Below are 21402 nucleotides of genomic sequence, written 5' to 3'. Positions count from 1 at the left end.
GAGGAAGATGTTAAACTACAAACACGGGATCGCAAAAGACCACTGACAGGTTAGTAGAGTGGGCAGCTAGTTACCCAATAGAGATGAAAGCAGTGCCTTTGACAAGCAGAAACAGTGAAAGGAAGTATCTCCTAAATGATACGACTCTCTTGTGGTTTATGGGCTTATATACAAGGGCATTAAGTATGAAAGCAAGTCAGTAATGTTGAATTTCTACAACAAATTGATTGACTTTTGTTGGAATTTATGTGCTGTTCTGAACACTCCATTGTTGAAAAGGATTAGAACCAAGGAAAGGTTACCAGAAAGATGCTTCAAACTAGAAACCCTTGTTATGAAGAAAGGCATGAAAAATTGTGATCACAAAATTCAATTTTTTGGTGCAGCAATTCTGTTAGTTTTGATGAAACTGATTTGAAATTAGAGAGCAAGTCAAGTATGCTAGAGTTGCATCAATTCTAAAATACATACTGTATTCCAGTAGAATTTGGCTGCTGGCAGATGATATGCCTGCCTCCAAGTTCTGCTTGTATGTGTGAAATGATAATGTCCAAACCTCTGTCCCAGAGATTCTACCAATTACACCAGAAATGTACCAGACAAATTAAACTAGTAGAAAAGTGGGGTAAGTTAACTGTGTGACTTTTGAAGCCAGAAAGCTCTTGAGTTCACAGACTTTGCCCACAGATTTTGTCTTAAACATTAGTTTTGACAGAAACCATTAGGGAAATCTTTTCTTCAGTTATCCAATCAACAAAAGATTCTACAAACTTTCCTTCAGTTTCAGGCAAGGAAATCATTTGCCTCCCACCCTTCTGCCATAGTGACCTTATTATAGGGTTCACTATGGTCATCCTCTTACGTCCTTGTACTGGAGGCAGAGTAGGAGAAAGTAGAAATGAACAGAGACATGCAGAACAAGGCTAGGTCAAAGAAAATGGCCTCTAGAAGGTACCCTTCCAATCAAGCCTATAGACCATAGCATTCAGTTGATAGACCAAAACATGTATGCTTAAGGAAGGAATGGCTCCATAAGGAGCATAGAAAAAAACTGTGGGGATGAAATTTGTTTGTTTAGCACTGCTTCTAATGTTTACTATATTCCTGTTTTTGTTTTGAAGCTCCTAATACTAAAGTTCCGTATGGTAGTGAATTATTTTATTTTGAAAAGTGGATAGCCCACAATATTGGCTATTATTGTAGCCATTTCCAAAATTATGTTTGAAACAAGCTACACAGAGGAATATATTTCAAATGCTTCCAATCTTGGTCACAAAAATTACATTGTACCTCTTTACAATCATGGGGTACATTGTTGCTATTTGATATTTAATATTATAGAATAAACTGATGCAGAAGATTCTTATTGTTCAAAGTCATACTGATGGAAAACAGATGCAAGATTATTGCAGCATTGGTCATTTCCTTGCAAGACATTTAAGTTAGTTAGAAAGAAGAAAAGAATTTGTAATTATTTAACCCATTTCACATTCTTGGGATATCCCGAAGCACTTGACAGAGCATAACAGTCAGGTCGCACACAGCTTCCAAAGACGGCAAACAGGTGAATGACTAGTTATTCTGATTTTGATTATATTCATAAACAATGATACTGAAAATCCAGTTTTCTGGAAATTGTGCCTAATTTCTCTGCCCTTTTCTCCATTTTTATCTAGGTGGTATTGCAGAAATGTTAATAGAAGTAAAGCAGAACATTTACTGAGATCTGAGGTAATGGTGGAATATGTACCCCATTTTGCTTGGAAATTGCTTAATTACTGTTTAGTGTAAGACTTCCTGGGGTTCTGGGCCACAGATACCTAACTAGGCATTTGACTAGTCATAAGTGATTTTAAGATTATTTATTAAGAAACAGCAGTTTAGATATGATACATCAACTAATTTGACAGAAAAAGTATACAACCCATAACAGTTGAGAGCAGTTTACTGATCCCAGAGGTTGGGCAAACAGTTGGCACAGAGTGTGTTGATCTCATCTTCCTCCTCCTCATCTCTTCTGAAGAAGGCAGCTACCGACGAGCACCGCAACCTCACCAGGACCTCCGCAGTGCCTCTCAATTACCCAGGGATAGTCACTTATTCAAGCTACTCTTACCAATGGACACAGGATAGGTACTCAAAACGTCAGGGTGGTTACCACCCACCTTGTATATCACCCTGCATGAGGTCAGCTTTTTAGTTTACATCATGTTGAGGGTCATATTCTAGTCCTTTCTAAACATTTGCGTAGCTAAGGGGGCACACAAGATGCCATTCTAACAGCTTAGGAATCTCAACATGGCAGCCTGAACTAAGATTGAGGTTCAAATCTTTAGAAACACTCTTTCCAGAGAGCGAATCAATGCTGTTTAGAAAATCCTATAAAGGTTCTGCATTATGCAGAAAATACCTGTTTATTCAAGACTCCATTTCTTACATTAGTGTTCAAATAAGTTGCCTAATACCCATTCTGATTGTGTAAATTAGACTTGTTACTAAAACCAACTAAAATAGAACAGGTTACTTTTTCATGTTTGTGTTTTTGTCTTGTTGCAAAGTTACAATGTTAAATGTCTTCTCAAGGAGGGATATACTTGCATTGGAAGCAGTTCAGAGAAGTGTTCACTAGGCTGATTCCTGGGATATGGGGTTTGTCTTATGAGGAAAAGTTGAGCAGTTTGAGCCTCTACTCATTGGAGTTTAGAAGAATGACAGGTGATCTTATTGAAACGTATAATATTCCAAAGGGGCTTGACAAGGATATTTCCTCTCATGGAGGAATTTAGAACTAGGGGACACAGTTTAAAAATAAATGCATTTTTTTTTAAAAAACAGTTTTTTAAAATAAACACTTCATTGCAATATTTAAACCAGATGGATTTAAGATGGAGATAAAGAAGAATTTCTTCTGCGGGTCATTAGCCTTTGGTATTCTCTTCCACAGAGAGCAGTGGAGGCTGGTTGTTGAATTTATCCAAAGCTGAATTAGATAGATTTTTGATTGAAAAGTGTGTCAAAGGTTATGGGGGGCAGGGAGGAAAGTGGAGTTAAAGCCACAATCAGATCAGCCATGATTTTATTGAATAATAAAAAGTCTCGATGGCTAAGGACAGCGGATTAGTGAACCAGATGTCGATTGTCATAAAAACCTATCTTCATACTCTTCATTCCAGATTTTTTATTGAATTCAAATTCCACCATCTGCCCCAGTGGGATTTGAACCTGGGTCTCCAGAGCCATTACCCTGGGTCTCTGGATTACAATCAAGTAACAATATCACTATGCCACCACCTCCCCTGAAAACATATTACAATTTCTGGGTTGTAACTTGAGTTTACAGTATTTATAAATCACTTACACGTGCTTTGTACATTTTAAGAAACTAGAAAGGATGATGATTTATGACCTAGAGCTATCTTTAACAACAACTCAATAAGAGTTACAAAGTCTGGATTTTCTCAGTTAAGAAGAGCCAGTGCAGGGAAATGCTCACTGAGGCTTTTCTGATCTACTTAAATTGACCCTTCTGTCTGCTAATTGGGAAATATCTACAACGATAAATCTACAAGAAGAGATCTGCAGTCTCTTCATTGTCCCAACTGGAGAAGGATGCATGGCAATATGAGCCAATGGTGTTCTGACTCAACTTTCTAGATATATGCAACATGTTCAGAAAATACTCTTTCTGAATTTTCGCTCTTAATCCCTATGTAGCCAGGATGAATAATAATAAAATTTTCAAGAGTATTAAAGTATTATTTTGCATCTAAAAAGTGACAGATATTAGATAAAAATTTAATCTAGCCCGTCACGGTACAACCACAGTGACTGGGCCCAATTAATTGCTGGAGGCGCCTTGCATCACACCTCTGGCAGCTGTGAAACCTCCCCAATTAAATTGGAGGAGGGATGGGAATGACATGAGATTCTCAGCCACTGGCGGCGGGTTGTCAATTAGGCTCATTAATGAGTCAATGACACCCATTATCCCTGAGCCCACCACAATCCATTGGTGGTTCAGGGATTACATGGGAGCCTCTCAAAGTCTGCCCAGCAAATCCCGTCAAATTGCTAGCAGCCTTCCGCGTTGGCTGGGGGTAGGGTCCCTCATTATTAAGCATTCCATTCTGGATTGAGGGACCTGGCACCATGGGTATGGGTGTTGGCCACTAAAAGGCATCTGCCTGTCCTTACTTTCGATTCCAACCTCCACCCCACCCCACCCTGCATCCACTACCAACCCACAATCCCCATCCCCAGCGATGAGGATCCTGAATGCTAGGAAGGCTTGACAGTGGCCATTAAAGGGCATGAAGAGCACTTAATACCATCGAGCCTTCCCCATGGACCTGACGGGGTTCCCTACCGGTTCTCAGGTCGATGGGCAAGACCCCCATTTGACCGACTGAATCCCACCCATTATCTTTTCAAAGCTTCCTTCTTCTCTGACTGATGGTCGTCTGGGGTGTATCCCCAGCGGTGTTCTCGCCTTCATTATTTACATGCTGCCGTTTGGCAATATCATCCAAAATCATTGGTCAACTTTCACGTGTACACTGACACATCCAGCTCTGCTCCTGTGTTGCTATAAATCTATTGCAGCAGCTGCTAACTCCCTGGGCTAATATTTAACGTGAATGAAACATAATTTCTACCGTGCCAGCAACAACAAAGCCATTCCTTTGCCAGCATCTAAATGCCACTGACTGTTGATCCTCAGTGTGCTACCTGACCCGGAACTGAGCTTCTCCTTCCATTCATTTCATTACAAAAAAAAAAAAATCACTGAATGGCAGTTGTGAATTAGTGTTCATGAATTATGGAGACAAATTTGCCTCCTTTAGACCTTGTATGCCAGTTTATAAGACAAACGTGTGGAAAATTGGAGATCCATTCCACTAGATGCTGTGTGTACTTATCCAATTAGGAAAAATAAATCGGGGAGCACGAAGCTCCGGCTTGAAGCAATCTTAGAGGGCCTTGTTGTTTTCCAAAATTAGAATGTGGAGGCTGCTGAAGTGAAATTTATCTTAGAGTTGTGCAAAATGTTGTTATACTCATCAGTTCTAAAATGTCTTGGAAACAGTCAACCATATTTTTCCAAATTGCTTTTTGTACCACAACAGACTTTAGATGAAATAGTCTTGAATGTGAGCCAGTGAATATTTTTCCTATCTTTTGAATACATCTTTTGAATACAGTTATACATTTAACAGAGGTGTTATTTTCCATTAGATTGTAGGTGGGTGAGGATATACGTGGGTGGTTGTTCAGTACATCATCCAATTATGATGCAATGTTTGCAGTAACTTAGGTACATACAGATTTGGCAGAATTAAATTGCTAAACATTAACTTTGTATTTTTTTTATGTGAGGCTTTTCTGACATGAATTCTTATTTCACAAAACTTAGCTGACATATGACAACAGATCATGTTGTTTTGAACTCTGTCTTTTACGTGCTGATTTTAATTCTTTGAGAACCAAAGGAAGAAGGGTAGATTGCAGATAACAGCAATTTCCAAAGATGTGTTTTAACATTATGTTGCTACTTTCTCTAGCCCCCCACTGTTCTAACTGTGTTCTTTCACTTCCTTTCTCCCTGAATTTGACACTGAAGGCAGAACAATCAGTCTCTGTGGCTCAACACTTTGTAACTCTGTTCTTAAACCCTTTTGCCTTACGTCTAGCTTAATTCTTGTATTATGTTGAGAACACAAGAAATAAGCAGGAGTGACAGCAGCATCAATGTCCTTACATGTATTTCGCACCTCACGCAGTTTATCTATGATTGAGTGATTCAAGGTGTGAAACATGTGCCTGTTGTGCAACGCTAATGATCTCAGCTTTGTAATCAACTGGCTTTGCAGAAGCTATGAACCAGTTTATGACCAATTAAAATTTTAATGTAGTCTTGAAATCAGTTATGGATTTTTGTTTACGATGAACAGTGCTTAAAAAGGAACAGGAAGAGGGAGCAAAATACATGCACATATGTAAAATAAGCTGTAAAGTGACTAAAAGCAAAGCAGAAGGTAGCTAAGTGGCTGATGGGATATTAACATGAGGTGATAGGGAGAAGCATAATTGGAAAATAAAATTTAAAAATGATCTGTTCAGGAGTAAGGGTAGCCTGAAATGGAAACAGGAGAAGCTGACAAAAAGGAGTCTGAGAGGGAGGAAATATGCTGATACCAAGGGTGCAGATTGCCTGTTGGTACTGCACAAGAGGGCTCCCATCCCAAATTCCAGCCACTGCACCACACCCATCCTGTATATCAGCATCTGCTGCCCTAAAAAAAAGGATCTAAAGTTATTAAACTCAACATTAGGGCCAGAGAGTTGCAAAGTACCCAATTGAAAGATAAAGTGCTGTTCCTCGAACTTGTATTAGGGTTTGTTGAAATAGTGTGGAGGGCAGAAGGTGGAAAGGTTAGAATGGGAGTTGTATGTGGAATTGAAGCAGTAAGCAACAGAGAGCTCATGGGCATAATGAAAATATTGGGAAAGCAGTCATCTGATCTGGATTTGGTCTTCCCAACATTGGGAGATCACATGGTAAGCAGTGGATCAATATACTAGGTTTGAGGAAGTACAGATAAATTGCCATTCCAATTTGGGATGCTGGACAATGCTTTAAGAAAAGTAAACGGACAGGTATTGCATCTCCTGTGTTTGCATTAGCAAGAAGTCAGGGGAAAGTAAACAGGTGATGAGATGGTGGAATAGAGAAATGTCAAGGCAAACTGAGGGCCTAAAGGCTGGATGGTTGACAGCTGTCAACATTTTGCAAGTGCAATTGAAGGGGTCAGGATGGTGGCAGGTGTTTTTTCCAGGGGCAGACAGAGGGGAGATAGGTTTGGAATGTAGAAGGGGGTATGGGTGGGAAGTGTTACAAGGAAGTGATCAGAGATGGCCTTGTCTGTGATTTATGTAACGTAGATAATACGACTGCCAAATTGTGCACTGCAAGCTTCCGCAAACAGCAGTGCAATAACGACTAGATTGTCGTTTATAGGTGTTGGTTGAGGGATAAATATTCACCAGGACAGCAGGTGAACTCCTCTGCTCTTCATAGAATGTTCTTGGGCCTTTTACTTAAGGGTGCAGACAGAGCCTTAAGCCAGAATTTTTAGGTTGGCATGCGGACATGCGCCCAACCTGATTGGCCACGAAAACACACGGGATGACATCGGGCGAGCATCCTGATTTCATCCCGCACTCGCGCAATATTTCAGTCGGCAGGCGCACACAAAAGTCGGAAGCGTGCCCACTGACAATTAAGAGGCCAATTAAGGGAATTAAAGTTAGAATTGTCTCTGATTTTTTTGTGACCCATTCAACCTTATGGTTGGCAGATGGGCGAATCGGCCAGGCGGCCTTTGCATTTTTCAACAAACCTCATTCAAGGGAGGGTTGAGGTTTCTGTTATTAAATAAAAAAAATAAAAATGTATGGACAGAATTTTCATCATCACAGAATCACACAGTGCAGAAGAGGCCCTTCGGCCCATCGAGTCTGCACTGACACGTGAGAAACACCTGACCTACCTACCTAATCCCATTTACCAGCACTTGGCCCATAGCCTTGAATGTTATGACATGCCAAGTGCTCATCCAGGTACTTTTTAAAGGATGTGAGGCAACCCGCCTCCACCACCCTCCCAGGCAGCGCATTCCAGACCGTCATCACCTCCTGGGTAAAAAAGTTTTTCCTCACATCCCCCCCAAACCTCCTGCCCCTCACCTTGAACTTGTGTCCCCTTGTGACTGACCCTTCAACTAAGGGGAACAGCTGCTCCCTATCCACCTTGTCCATGCCACTCATAACCTTGTACACCTCGATCAGGTCACCCCTCAGCCTTCTCTGCTCCAACGAAAACAACCCAAGTCTATCCAACCTCTCTTCATAACTTAAATGTTTCATCCCAGGCAACATCCTGGTGAATCTCCTCTTCACCCCCTCCAGTGCAATCACATCCTTCCTATAATGTGGGAATCAGAACTGCACACAGTACTCCAGCTGTGGCCTCATCAAGGTTCTATACAACTCCAACATGACCTCCCTACTTTTGTAATCCATGCCTCAATTGATAAAGGCAAGTGTCCCATATGCCTTTTTCACCACCCCACTAACATGCCCCTCCGCCTTCAGAGATCTATGGACACACACGCTAAGATCTTTTTGTTCCTCTGAACTTCCTAGTGTCATGCCATTCATTGAATACTTCCTTGTCAAATTACTCCTTCCAAAGTGTATCACCTCACACTTTTCTGGGTTAAATTCCATCTGCCACTTATCTGACCATTTGACCATCCCATCTATATCTTCCTGTAGTCCAAGACACTCAACCTCACTGTTAACCACCCGGCCAATCTTTGTATCGTCCGCAAATTTACTTATCCTAACCCCCCACATAGTCATCTATGTCATTTATATAAATGACAAATAGGGGACCCAGCACAGATCCCTGTGGTACGCCACTGGACACTGGCTTCCAGCCACTAAAGCATCCTTCTGTCATCACCCTCTGTCTCCTACAACTAAGCCAATTTTGAATCCACCTTATCAAATTACCCTGTATCCCATGTGCATTTGCCTTCTTTATAAGTCTCCCATGTGGGACCTTGTCAAAGGCTTTGCTGAAATCCATTTAAACTACATCAACTGCACTACCCTCATCTACACACCTGGTAACCACCTCAAAAATTTCAACCAAATTTGTTAGGCTTGACCTCCCTCTGACAAAGTCATGCTGACTATCCCTGATCAAACCTTGCCTTTCCAAGTGGAGATAGATTCTCTCCTTCATAATTTTCTCCAATAGTTTCCCTACCACTGACGTGAGACTCACTGGCCTGTAGTTCCCTGGCTTATCTCTACAACCCTCCTTAAATAGTGGAACCACATTAGCTGTTCTCCAGTCCTCTGGCGCCTCCCCCGTGGCCAGAGAGGAATTAAAATCATGTATATGTTCTGGTGACTGATTGTGATGCGTGGACATTTTTTTCTGGATTTTGAGAACTTTATTTATTGGTTTTAAAGTCATCAGCCCCTTGAGGCAGCTCTCTGCCTTCAGGGAAATTTCATTCAGCGCTTGCCTTCGCCCATGCATACATCAGATTCCACCCTCTTCCCGCCCCCACTTCAGCAACGCTGAGCTTTTCAGTGCACGCTTCACGCTGGCTGGCCGTTAATTGGCCAGCCAGCATGATATCGCGGTCGGGAGCCGATCGCTGTCAACGGTCTGACTGCCCCAGACCCACCGATCGTGCCCATACGATCGCCAACCTAAAAATCCCGCCCTTAGTTTAATATCTCACCCAAAATTTGCCACCCCTGTCAGTACAGCACTGAATTGCCAGCCAGGATTATGTACTCAAGTCTTTGCAATGGGACTTTGAGCCCACAAGCTCTGATTCAAAGATCTGTGCGCGCTGCCCCTGAACCAAGGCTGACACAATAGTTACTATTGCTTTAGTGCCTCTTCAGACTTCAGTTTATTCATACATAGGAATACAAAGGATATATGCCACAGAAACAGGCATTCAGCCAAATCAGTCCATGTCAAGAGTTTATGCACTGTCAAGCCTCCTCCCATCTCTCCTCATCTATATCTACTATCACAATTCTCTTAGCTCTTCCCCCATGCCTAGCTTCCGCTTAAATGCATCTATACTATTTACTTCAACCGTTCCCTGTGGTTAACAAGTTCCACGTTCTCAGCACTGGTTGGAGAAAGAAGTTTCTTCTGAATTCCCTATTGGGTTTCTTGGTGAATGTCTTGTGTAAATGACCTATAGTTGTGGTCTTCCCCAGAAGCGTAAAAATGTTCTTTGCATTCACCCTATCAAAACCTTTCATAATTTTAAAACCTCTATTAGGTCATCCCTCAGTCTTTTTTCAAGAGAAAAGAGACCCAGCCTGGTGCTCCTTTCCTGATATGTATACCCGCATATTTCTGGTGTCATTTTGTAAATTTTCTCTGTACCGTCCCTCATGCCTTTATATCAGTTTTATAATATAAAGACCAGAATTGTATGGAATACTATATGTGTGGTCTAAGATTCAGTGCAGGTTTTCAATTCTATCTCGCTAGGAATAAAGCCAAGTGATTGGTTTGTTCTTTTTAATGACCTTACTAACCTGTGGCACAACTTTTAGTAGCATTAACATGAAGAAATTTTCAGTGAAGCAACTAAACCTTGAATTTTTTCCAGTTATTTTGGTAGAATATTACTTTTGTAAAAGTTTTAATCTTTATTTAATTTACTTTACAGGATAAAGAGGGAAGCTTTATTGTGAGAGATTCCAGCCAACCTGGAATGTATACAGTATCTCTTTACACCAAATTTGGAGGGTGAGCTTATGCTATTATTTTGTTTTTGGTTATCCTGTTTAATGTTTTAAATATAAAAGCATTTTCTTCCTTCCCTACTAGATTCCAGTGAGCTTAGCCACTAGAAGGTGTTGAACTGGCTTCAAGCCACTTGTTTGAGATGGTCTCAGACTGTCTGATTAAATTTGTTCGCGACATAGACTGGGATTTTCCAGCCTCACCCGCAGCCGGGATCTTCGGTCCTGCTGAAAGTCAATGGACTTCTGTCTGGCCGGCCGCATCCACCGTCGCAGCTCCTGCCACCGCGGGGCTGGAAAATCCTGGCCATTGTATAATTAGCTGTTACAGCATTGAGGGATAGCCCCATTTCTGTCGTACTTTATTTTTTTAACGAGAGAACGTTTTCCTTTATTTCTCTCATGGTTTGTGAATTTGGGAATTATGGATTTGATTCTTACAGGCTTTCTGTTCGCATAAATTCATGATTGTGGGGCAGGGGAACATGATGTAATTTTGTGTATTGACATCTTGGCAAATGGTGTAGTTTTTGTAGGTCTACATGTTACTATTAGGTTGAGCTAATAGGCAACAGTAAACATAAACTTGCTATCTTTCATATCTATGACCACAATGACAACTTGTATTTATACAGCACCTTTGATGTAAAACATTGCAAGGTGCTTCATAGGGGCATAATCAACCAAAAGTTGACTCCAAACTAATTAAGGAGGTGTTATTAAGGGACCAGACAGTTGGTCAACAATCTTTTCCCAACTGTGCTAGATTGAAGGATTAAATCCAGGCTGTCATAGTGGTCCCACTATCTAAAATGGTGGCGGTCCAGAACTGATAAATACAGCTGAAAATGGGTTCATCACAAAAAATTAGCAATTTGATCACGGTGTCAATCTACCACCTGTGGGGTTAACCTGATTTTAAATGACTGAAAATGGCTTTTAAAAAAAATATATACATGACCATTTGCTAGTTATGTTGAAGTACAGTAGTCAGTTCCTTTGTAATTCAAAACTTTTGGAAGCTTTTAAAACATGCCTATTAGTGCCTGAAAGGAAAAACTTAAGTTTTGGAGCCTACTCAAAGGCCTGCAAATAAGCACAATTAAAATATTCCTTCAAAAGTGATTAATTCATCCTGGGGCCACAGCCAGCTTTGTGGGTAGGTTGGCTTCTAGCGCAGTGTATAATAAACTAACAGAAAAGACCGCAGAAACTCAATTTGTAGAGAACATAATTTCCATTTAAAATTTTGCAGCCGTTCTGCCATTGAGATTGAATTGTGCCAGCTGAGTGGAAAGTAGCCAGGGCCCCAGCCTCTGAGCTGGTGCTTGCTCAGTAATGGTTGTGACACTGGGCAGAATTTTGCCCTTGAAGGGCGGGCGAGCCCCACTAGCTCGGCGGTGGGTGGGCCAATTAAGGCCTGCCCAGCGTGCCGCCCGACGGGAAGCGCTATGCGCTTCCTGTGCGGGAGGGGAGGGATTCCCCAACTGTCAGAGTGCGCTCTTTCGTGCATGCGTGTGAAAGAGCACTCATCTCCCTGAGGCAAAGTGCTGCCTCAGGGAGATCGCTGAAAGGCTGGCAAATATAAAAAATAGAACAATAAAAAATTCATTAACATGTCCCCCTCGTGAAAATGTCACACGAGATGGGACATGTTAATGAAATAAACAAAAACTTTATTAAATATTTTTGTAAAACTGCTATCGCCACTGGATGAGGTTTGTTAAAAAATCACCTACCCGCCTGCCCGTTGGGCCCGTGCGCCGAGCCGAAGTTCGCACGGGCCCCTCAAAATTGTCAACAGTTGGCAAGTTAAGGGCCTTAACGAGGCCTTTAATTAATGGCGGGCGTTTGCCCGCCGACTGAAATATCGCGATGCCGCGCGCTGACGTCGGGATATTTTAAGCACTGGCGTGCAGGCTCTGCCACCCACACACCAGCCAGAAGATTCTGCCCACTGTCTTTATGGGTGAAACCCTCTTCCAGCTTCCCAAACACTGGGGCTCTACCTTCATGTAAAATGGAACAGAGCTTGAAGATAGAGATAGATGAATGGCTGTTCATAAAAACATCTGCATTTTGCCACACGTAATGTGTGATGGTGGTGTTTCAGTGAGGAGAGAAAGGGAGCAAGATGGCCAAGAACTCTGTAGGATGCATCCTCCAGCCTCACCGTACATCTGATATGACCCATCCTTGCAATCTCCATGACCACCTCAACTGGGACGAGGATGGTAATGGTGGCCCTCCACCTTTCTGTCTTCACCTCTCTCTCATTGCTTATGTGCTTCTGCAAGAAAGAAGGGAGAATGTTAATGGTTGCACATTGAGATACTTTGAGGATGTGCATGTTAAGGGAGCCTAATGATGCTGGTGTGTGAAGGGTGACGGAGGTATGACGAATAAGGAAAATAACGGAAGAGTAGCAAGTGTAGAGTGTGGGATCAGGAGCGGAAAGAGGTGGAGTGCATTATGCTGCAATCATGAGAGGAGAGTTTTGGGAATCGGACAGGGAAGTGTTTAGTGCTGGAATTACAGGGCAGGGTTAAGTAGAGAATAAAGCAGGATTTGAGTTGGGAGCCTTTCATCAATCACGTCATTAAACTTCTTGTGGCATTGCAGCCAAATCTGTGGGTAGTGTTCCCTTCAAAATGTCTGTGCAGCCAGTTTTTCCAATGCACAGTGCCTTTTAATTTTTTTGTGTAGCCACACACGGGGTATATATTACAAGAAGGCCCATGCAACGCCATTTAGGCTGCAATAAAAACAGAGTGCTGGAAAAGCTCCTCAGGTCTGGCAGCATCTGTGGAGAGAGAAACAGAGTTAACGGTTCAAGACCAATATGACTCTTTGGAACTCCAGCATCCGCAGTATTTTGCTTTTACCTTTTAGGCTGCTGCTCACTTGTTTGGATTAGTGGAACATTCTCTGTGAGATGGTCTCCTGGTGCTGACCTGCTCAGAAAATCTCTGCCCACTGCAGATGAGCACTTTGAGGTCTTTCTGTGGGAAGAAGACAATGTCCATTCTCGTGTCCACCTCCTCCAATAACAGCTCGAATGCAGCAGCTTAAAAGCTGCTGGGCTTTTCCAGCTGTCTTCTGACTGCCATTTCCACAAGCTGAATGCAAATTGCTTGCAGCCACAATGCAGTTCACCTTTAAAAGGCTTGGGCTGTCTTTCAAAAGCATCAGGGGAACCCAGTTCCACTTGCCAATATGAGGCAACCAATCAATAGCATTGGCAGCCCACCCATTTTATGATAATGAGGGCCTCTCATCAATTTTCCTTGCTAGTAGCGCCATAGAAACGGGCCCAAATAATGTTCTACTTTCACGTCTTCTGCCAAATATGTTTCTAAACAATTAATATCTTTCACTGCGTAATAAATGTGTGTTGGTTAAACAATAAGGCTGTGGATCTTTCCATTTGTGTTAAGACATCTTAAGAGAGGTGGAATGTATTTGCAGTTAACTATTTAAACCAGTAGATGGCAGTACTGCATCTTTCTCAGGAAAAAAACTCAGCACTCATTGGCAAATAAAAACACTTTACTAACCTGCTTCAATCTGGCAATTTAAAAGATAAATGTTTATTTTCAAGAAACAGCATGTTTTAGATTTATACTAGGATCCCTTGTTTTAAAAAAAGCACAAGTGCTGGAAATTGACCTGACAGCAGGCCAATTAACATTTCAAAAACAATGCTGGGTTAAGATTTCAAGCGGGACCCTTCATTAAATCAGAGAGTTTTTGCTGAATGTTCAACATTGTACCAAGATTTCTCCTACTCTGTGTGAACTGGTGCCTGGGGTTTCAGATCATTGGTGAATAAGAGTGGTGAGCTGTAGTGCAAGTTACCCCATAAGACTGATAATATAGGGCAATAACAGAGACCTGGCTCAATGAGGGGAAAATTGGAACTTAATATTCCAGTTACAAGGAATTTGGGGAAGGTAGGAAAGGATGAAAGGAGGAGGGAAGGCAGTATTGATAAAGAACCTATTGTTGCAATGCAGAGGGATGATGTAGTTGAGCCAAAGATGGTGTTCATTTAATTAATGAACAATAGGGGAACTATGACAGTACTCAAAAGTGTCTAAAAGAGGAGATAGAGGAGTAAATTTGCAGACAAATGGCAGAAAGATGCATGAGTTGCAGAGCATTGATAATGGGATACTTCAGTTATCCTAATATAGACCGGTATAGTAACATCATAAAAGGCAAAAAGGGAGTGGAATTTCTGATCAAAGAGCAAGTGAGAATAGATTATTGGCTGTCATAAAAAGAAACGCAAAACTCTTTTATATACGCGTACATAGTAAAAGGAGAGCCAAAGGATGGGTGGGACTGCTTGGGGGCCAAGAAAACACATTTTCTTGTGGTGGCAGACAGCTTGGGGGAAGTTATTAAATGACCTCTTTACATCTGTTTTCACCAGAGAAGAGGGTGCTGCCAATGTAGCAGTAAAGGAGGAGGAAGTAGCAATATTGGATAGGATGAAAGTAGGTAAAGAGGAGGCACTTAAAAGGTTGGCGGTACTCAAAGTAGAAAAGTCACCTGATCCAGATGGGATGCATTCTATTTTACCATGAGATGTAAAGCTAGCTAGGAGTGCATTAGAATAGTGAAGTCTACTTGTAACAAAAGACATGGATGAGGGTTTCAGTATTAGATAAGCTGAGCCAGAGGTGGAATCGGGTGACGTTTTAGAGGTGGAACTTGGTGGTAGTGTGAATATGTGGTCAGAAGTTCATCTCAGTGTCGAACAGTCTGGTCAGTCTCAGACAGCTGACAGGGAGAGGGATGGTGTCAGTGGTTCGGAAGTGGAGTTACGGCAGGGACTGAAGAAAATGGCTTTTGTCTTCCCAATATTTAATTGGAGGCCATTTCTATACATTCAGTACTGGATGTTGGACAAGCAATTTGGCAGTTTTAGGACAGCAGAGGTGTTGAGAAAGATGGTGGTGAGGTAGAATTGGGTATCACTAGTGTACCTGTGAAAACTGATGTATTTTTAGAGGATGTTACCAAAGTGCAGCATGCAAATGAGAACTTAGAGAGGGCCAAGGATAGATCCTTGGGTGACACCAGAGATAACCATGTGAGAGCAGAAAGAGAAGCCATTGTACTTCAACCAATGAGTAATTCGAATGTTGGACTTATAACTTGGACTTTAGTTGGACTTATTGTGACAGGGACTAGTTGAGATTAATAACATAGATGTATTTAAAGGGAAGCTATTTAAAGCATTAGACGGGAAAGAAGAGAAGGATGAGGCATGCTTGGAGCTTGCATGGACTTGCTGAATGGCTTGTTATTGCACTGTAAATACTTTGTAATAATATGTAAATGTGAAATGCTGCAGAAAATAATCTCAGTGTCCAAAGAATATCGATGTAAGAAGATTGGCAAAAGAACCAAAGGCAACATATTTTGAGAGTTGTTTTGATCTGATTTCATTGTCTGAAAGGGTTGTGGAAACAAATTCAATAAGAAATAGAAGCAGGAATAGGTCGTGTGGCCAATGATAACATTCAAAAGAGAATTGGATAAAAGCTTGAAGGGAAAATATTGCAAGGCTATGGGGAAAGAGTAGGGGAATGAGATTACGTGACTAGCTCAAGCAAAGAGCCGTCACAGACATGATAAGCCTCCTGCTATGTATCGTTCAATGATTCTATGATGAGAACCTATGTTCTCTATTTTGAGCACATGAATTACCTTCATTCCATGGACTTAAAAATAGTAAAATTATCTCCAAAAATGAGGCAGTGGTATGTATGTGATGGCACAAAGTATTCCAAACAAAGTTTAGATTTAGCAATATTAATAACTTAATGGAGGGGCATGATATAGCCAGAGGGTCTTTAACTATTAACACTTCTACTTTTTCATAGAATGAAATGAGCAATGTCTCCACTGTTGTCTAATGGGCTGCCTAAGAAGTTATAAGCCAATGTCCCCAGTTTTATTGACCAACGGTGAAAAAGTATTTTTGTTAAAACTTCAATATGATTTTTTTCAGAGATGGCAATGGATCAACCCGACATTATCACATAAAGCTGACCCAGGGACCTCACAGACAGTTCTATCTGGCAGAAAAACATCTGTTTAACAACATTCCTGAATTAATTGAGTATCATCAGCATAATGCAGCAGGTATTGCAATAAAATAAATCTTGTTGGTAATGATTTAACAGGTTTATCATTTTGAACTAGTATCTAGTAATTAGTACTGTGATAGAGAGTTTGGACAATATGATCAGGGGTAGGGGGTGTAGGTGTGCAATGGGTAAGCAGAAAGGAAAGCAATGGGGTAGAGGGGAGAGAAAGGCAATCAGGAAAGCAATAAGGAGCAGATCAAAAGGAGGAAGAGTTGAAAGGAGTAGGCAGGATTGAGTATGTATGCGATGAAACAAAACCTTTGAAATCAGATTAATTGTTAGTAACATTAATAACTAAATGAGGGGTATGATATATAGAAAGATGACATAGGCATGGAGTGGTCTAGCAACTTAATATTCTTAGTTACAACATTTAGAGGGGATGTACATAGAGGAAAAAAACGATGGAATGGGGGAGTAGCATTAATTGAGCATCTTATCACAGCGTCAGAACATAACAATTTTCTATGGGATGGCATTAGAATTCATCTGGATAGAGTTAAGAAGTAGGGAGGCTATTGTACAATTTTCAATGTACATCACTGTCTACCAAACAGTCAAGATATAATAATAGTGGAGTTTTGTATACAGTTGAGAAAAATTTGCAATAATGTTGGCTAAGTTTAATCATCTCAAAATAGACTGAGATAAAGGTGATATTTCTGGCCAAAGTGGGGACCAGTTTTTAGAATGCATTCGGGACTGCTTCATCAATCAGTATGTTTCAGATTCAACGATGAAAGAATTACTAACCCAAAACCCAAATATAGCAGATGCTGGAAATCTACATTAAAAAGACACAATGCTGCAAACACGCAGCAGCTTGGGCAGAGAGAAACATAGTTAACGGCTGGGGTTTTCTTGAATGTATCAGTGCATCACTGTGGACAGCCACATCTCTACTGTGTGTACCTACAGGAGTGGCTAGGACATAAAAGCCAGCATTTTAAAAAATTCATTTATGGGATGTGGGCGTCGCTGGCTAGGGCAGCATTCATTGTCCACCCCTAATTGTCCTTGAGAAGGTGATGGTGAACTGCCTTGAACCACTACAGTCCATGTGGTGTAGGTACACCCACAGTACTGTTAGGAAGGGAGTTCCAGGATTTTGACCTAGCGACAGTGAAGGAATGGCGATATATTTCCAAGTCAGGATGGTGAATGACTTGGAGGGGAACTTGCAGGTGGTGATGTTCCCATCTGTCTGCTGACCTTGTCCTTCTCAATGGTAGTGGTCGTGGGTTTGGAAGGTGCTGTCTAAGGAGCCTTGGTGAATTCCTGCAGTGCATCTTGTAGATGGTACACACTGCTGCCACTGTGTATCGGTGGTGGAGGGAGTGAATGTTTGTGGATGTAGTGCCAATCAAATAGGCTGCTTTGTCCTGGATGGTGTCAAGCTTCTTGAGTGTTGTTGGAGCTGCACCCATCCAGGCAAGTGGAGAGTATTCCATCACACTCCTGACTTGTGCCTTGTAGATGGTGGACAGGCTTTGGGGAGTCAGGAGGTGAGTTACTCATTGCAGGATTCCTAGCCTCTGACCTGCCTTTGTAGCCACAGTATTTATGTGGCTAGCCCAGTTCAGTTTCTGGTCAATGGTAACCCCCAGGATGCTGGTAGCGGGGGATTCAGTGATGGTAATGTCATTGAATGTCAAGGGGCGATGGTCAGATTCTCTCTTATTGGAAATGGTCATTGCCTGGCACTTGTGTGACATGAGTGTTACTTGCCACGTGTCAGTCCAATCCTGGATATTGTCCAGGTCTTGCTGCATTTGGACATAGACTGCTTCAGTGTCTGAGGAGTCGCGAATGGTGCTGAACATTGTGCAGTCATCAGCGAACATCCCCACTTCTGACGTTATGATGGAAGGAAGGTCATTGATGAGGCAGCTGAAGACGGTTGGGCCTAGGACACTACCCTGAGGAACTCCTGTAGTGATACCCTGGAAGTGAGATAATTGACCTCCAACAACCACAACCATCTTCCTTTGTGCTAGGTATGACTCCAACCAGTGGAGTTTTCATCCTGATTCCCATTGACTCCAGGGCTAGGGCTCCTTGATGCCAAACTTGGTAAAATGCTGCCTTGATGTCAAGAGCAGTCACTTTCACCTCACAGAGGTATGTGCCAGGTCTCCCACCATAGGTGCAGCATTCAGATATGAATCATCACTTGGATCTCTGTGTACTTGTGCCAAACAACTCACCTTGCTGGAGTGCTGCATATGAATAGGCAGCAGTTACTATATTTTCCTATGGAAATCGCACAATGGGCCATCTGTTCCTGTGTGAGGAACCAGTTGTACAATTATTTGTACTCATTTGATTGCTCAATGACATTTCCCCCAAGTTAAAACAGCCCATTCATACACTTACTGCCTCATAACAGGACCTCCCCTTACTGGCCCATCTTTTATCTACAACCTGATTGCCCACCACCGCCTCTCCACCAGTTCCGGGGTCGGCAGGTCCAACTCCCATTAGCCCTTGCCCCTGCCCCCGAGCCCCACCCCATGAATGAAAATCGGAACATTTGGGGCACTTTTTCCTGAGTTAGGTTTATGAAGTTGAAAATTTCCCTGATTCTGCACTCCTGACTTGGGATCAAAAATTTGGCCCATAGAGTAGAAAAGCAAGGAAGTTATATTACACCTGCATAAAGTACTGGTTTAGCCTTTCAGGGAGGCGCTGGGCGCGTGAGTCTGAGGGGAGGCACTGGGCACTTGCGGACGATGGAGAAAGATGGGGAAAGGGCTTAGGGGAACAGGGAATGCTTGGTGAGACAATACATAATTTCCTGAAAGTGCAAATGCTGTGGATATAGCTACAAAGAAGTGTACTTAAAATCAAGTTGAAACACAGTAGGGAGAAACTGTTCCTTTTGGCAGAAAAACCAGAGGACATAGATTCAAAGTGATTGGTAAGACAATTGCTGTGTAAAAACGCTTTTTTCACTCGAGTAGTTACAATCTGAAATGCCCTGCCTGAAGGGATGACGGAGACAGATTCAGTTGTGGCTTTCGAAAGGGAATTGGATAAACACCAGAAAGGAAAAGTTTGCAGGGCTCGGGGCACCTAGGGATGGGCAATAAATGTTGGCCCAGCCAGTGAAGCTCACGTCCCGTGAATGAATAAAAAAAAAGGGAGACTAGCTAAATTGCTCATGCAGAGTTCCAGCATTGATTTGATGGGTGAAATGGCTGCCTCCTTTGCTGTAATCATTCTATGATTCTATGAAAAGCAGTTAGTGTTTTGAGTTTTATAACTAGTTGCATGGAGTAGAAGTGCAAGTGGTAAACATATACTTAACTAAACTTAACACAGATAAAGTACTGTGAGTAGCATCAGGTGTCCCATTATATTAAAAAAAAAAGAAATTAAAGGCATAGAGGGAGACAAATTAAATATTATTGCTCCTGTTTTTCGGATGAGAAATGAACATTGAAAGACCATGTGCTCCTGCACCTGATCTTTCCTAGTAGTGTGCCAGCTACCAAAGTAGAAGCTGGCAATCTCAAGGTGTGCAAGGTGCCAGCCTAAAAATGGTGTTAGGCATGTTGTATGTGTAAGTTGTGGCCCCAACAACAATTACAGGGTACTGAATAAAAGTAGATGAATGCATGTTGAAGTAATGCATTGATTAACATCATGAAGTATTGTCTTAGGTCTTGTCACACGACTGCGATATCCAGTCGGCCGTAAAGGACGATCTGCACCTACAACTGCTGGCTTTAGCTATGGTAATGTAACTGCCTAATTTTGCAGTAACCCAGAAACTGCTAGATCTTTTTTAAATTGTAAAGCATTCTCAGTTGCTAACATTCAGCTAATGCTATATTCTTTTTCTGTCGGTTGAAGCTTTAGTTAAAAATTTGCAAATCATTTGATCCAATTCAGTTGATAGGAATGCAAACAGAACCCAGACTATTTTTTGAACCAGAGCTAGGTGCTGTTGATTAACTTGAATGCTGCTACCTTCTGATTTGCTTCCTTAGTAATCTTTCATTTGACTTCACTTTTTGTAATCTTTGAAGAGCCAGAATTTTTGATTTTCTACTCAGAAAATGTTCCATTGAAATATATGCGCTCTTACCGTCATGTTGCCATATCTGAACTTGAAAAATAAATAATCATCTTGAAATATATTTGTTTAGATCAAGTATTAAAGTACACACTTTTTCAGGCCTTGCTGTTACAGGTTACATGGAAATGTAAATTTTAGCATGATTTAAAATACTTTGAATGCTTTTGCTTTACAAAGTATTGCCTTTTTGTGTCTGGAAATCAGCTAATATTTGTAACAGAAATATACAACCCACTTTTATTTCTTCAAATACTATTCCCTATTATTTACATGTTCTCTATGTCTTATGCATTGTTATAACAATCTTTTTTGACAAATGTCAGCGCTTTGACTAAGGCAGTGAACATTGGCAAAGTTAAAGTTATATTGATGCACATTATTTTAAGTAAGTTAATTTCTTTATCATAGCTTTGAAAATTTCTGTTCAGTTTACATCATTGAACATGTTTAATGATTGCTTACGCAGATAAATGGGAAATCAATCCATCTGATATAACGTTTATGAAAGAGCTGGGAAGTGGACAGTTTGGAGTGGTGCGTTTAGGAAAGTGGCGGGCTCAACACAAAGTAGCAATTAAAGCAATTCGCGAAGGTGCAATGTATGAAGAGGATTTCATAGAAGAAGCTAAAATCATGATGTGAGTGACAGCACATCAATTTCTGATGCTTTCCTTATGGTTCAGTAAGTTGTTGAACCATAGAGACTGTTAACGTCCCACATTTAATTCCAAGTCTATGCTAAGTTAGTTGTCTCAGACAGAGTCCTACAATTGCAGGTGAAAATCAGCCAGACTTCTT

At 41.4% G+C, this 21402-nt stretch overlaps 1 protein-coding gene across 4 annotated transcripts in view; it reads left to right on the top strand.

Moving 5' to 3' along the window:
- The window catches only part of tec (tec protein tyrosine kinase), a 182611-nt gene that overhangs the window by 139138 nt on the left and 22071 nt on the right, over positions 1–21402 (top strand). For 3 of the 4 annotated variants that reach the window (XM_078547497.1, XM_078547488.1, XM_078547506.1), the window contains exons 9-13: positions 1677–1731; positions 10281–10360; positions 16382–16515; positions 20186–20260; positions 21071–21242. In XM_078547497.1, coding sequence (XP_078403623.1) covers positions 1677–1731; positions 10281–10360; positions 16382–16515; positions 20186–20260; positions 21071–21242 — 516 coding nt within the window. The remainder of the gene's footprint in view (positions 1–1676; positions 1732–10280; positions 10361–16381; positions 16516–20185; positions 20261–21070; positions 21243–21402) is intronic. The other variant, XM_078547480.1, reaches the window with a different exon arrangement.

The sequence above is a fragment of the Cetorhinus maximus genome, chromosome 1 (genome assembly GCF_964194155.1).
Source record: "Cetorhinus maximus chromosome 1, sCetMax3.hap1.1, whole genome shotgun sequence".
NCBI lineage: Eukaryota > Metazoa > Chordata > Chondrichthyes > Lamniformes > Cetorhinidae > Cetorhinus > Cetorhinus maximus.
The sequence above is the reverse complement of the archived record's forward strand: the minus strand, read 5'-3'. Positions and strand labels throughout refer to the sequence as shown.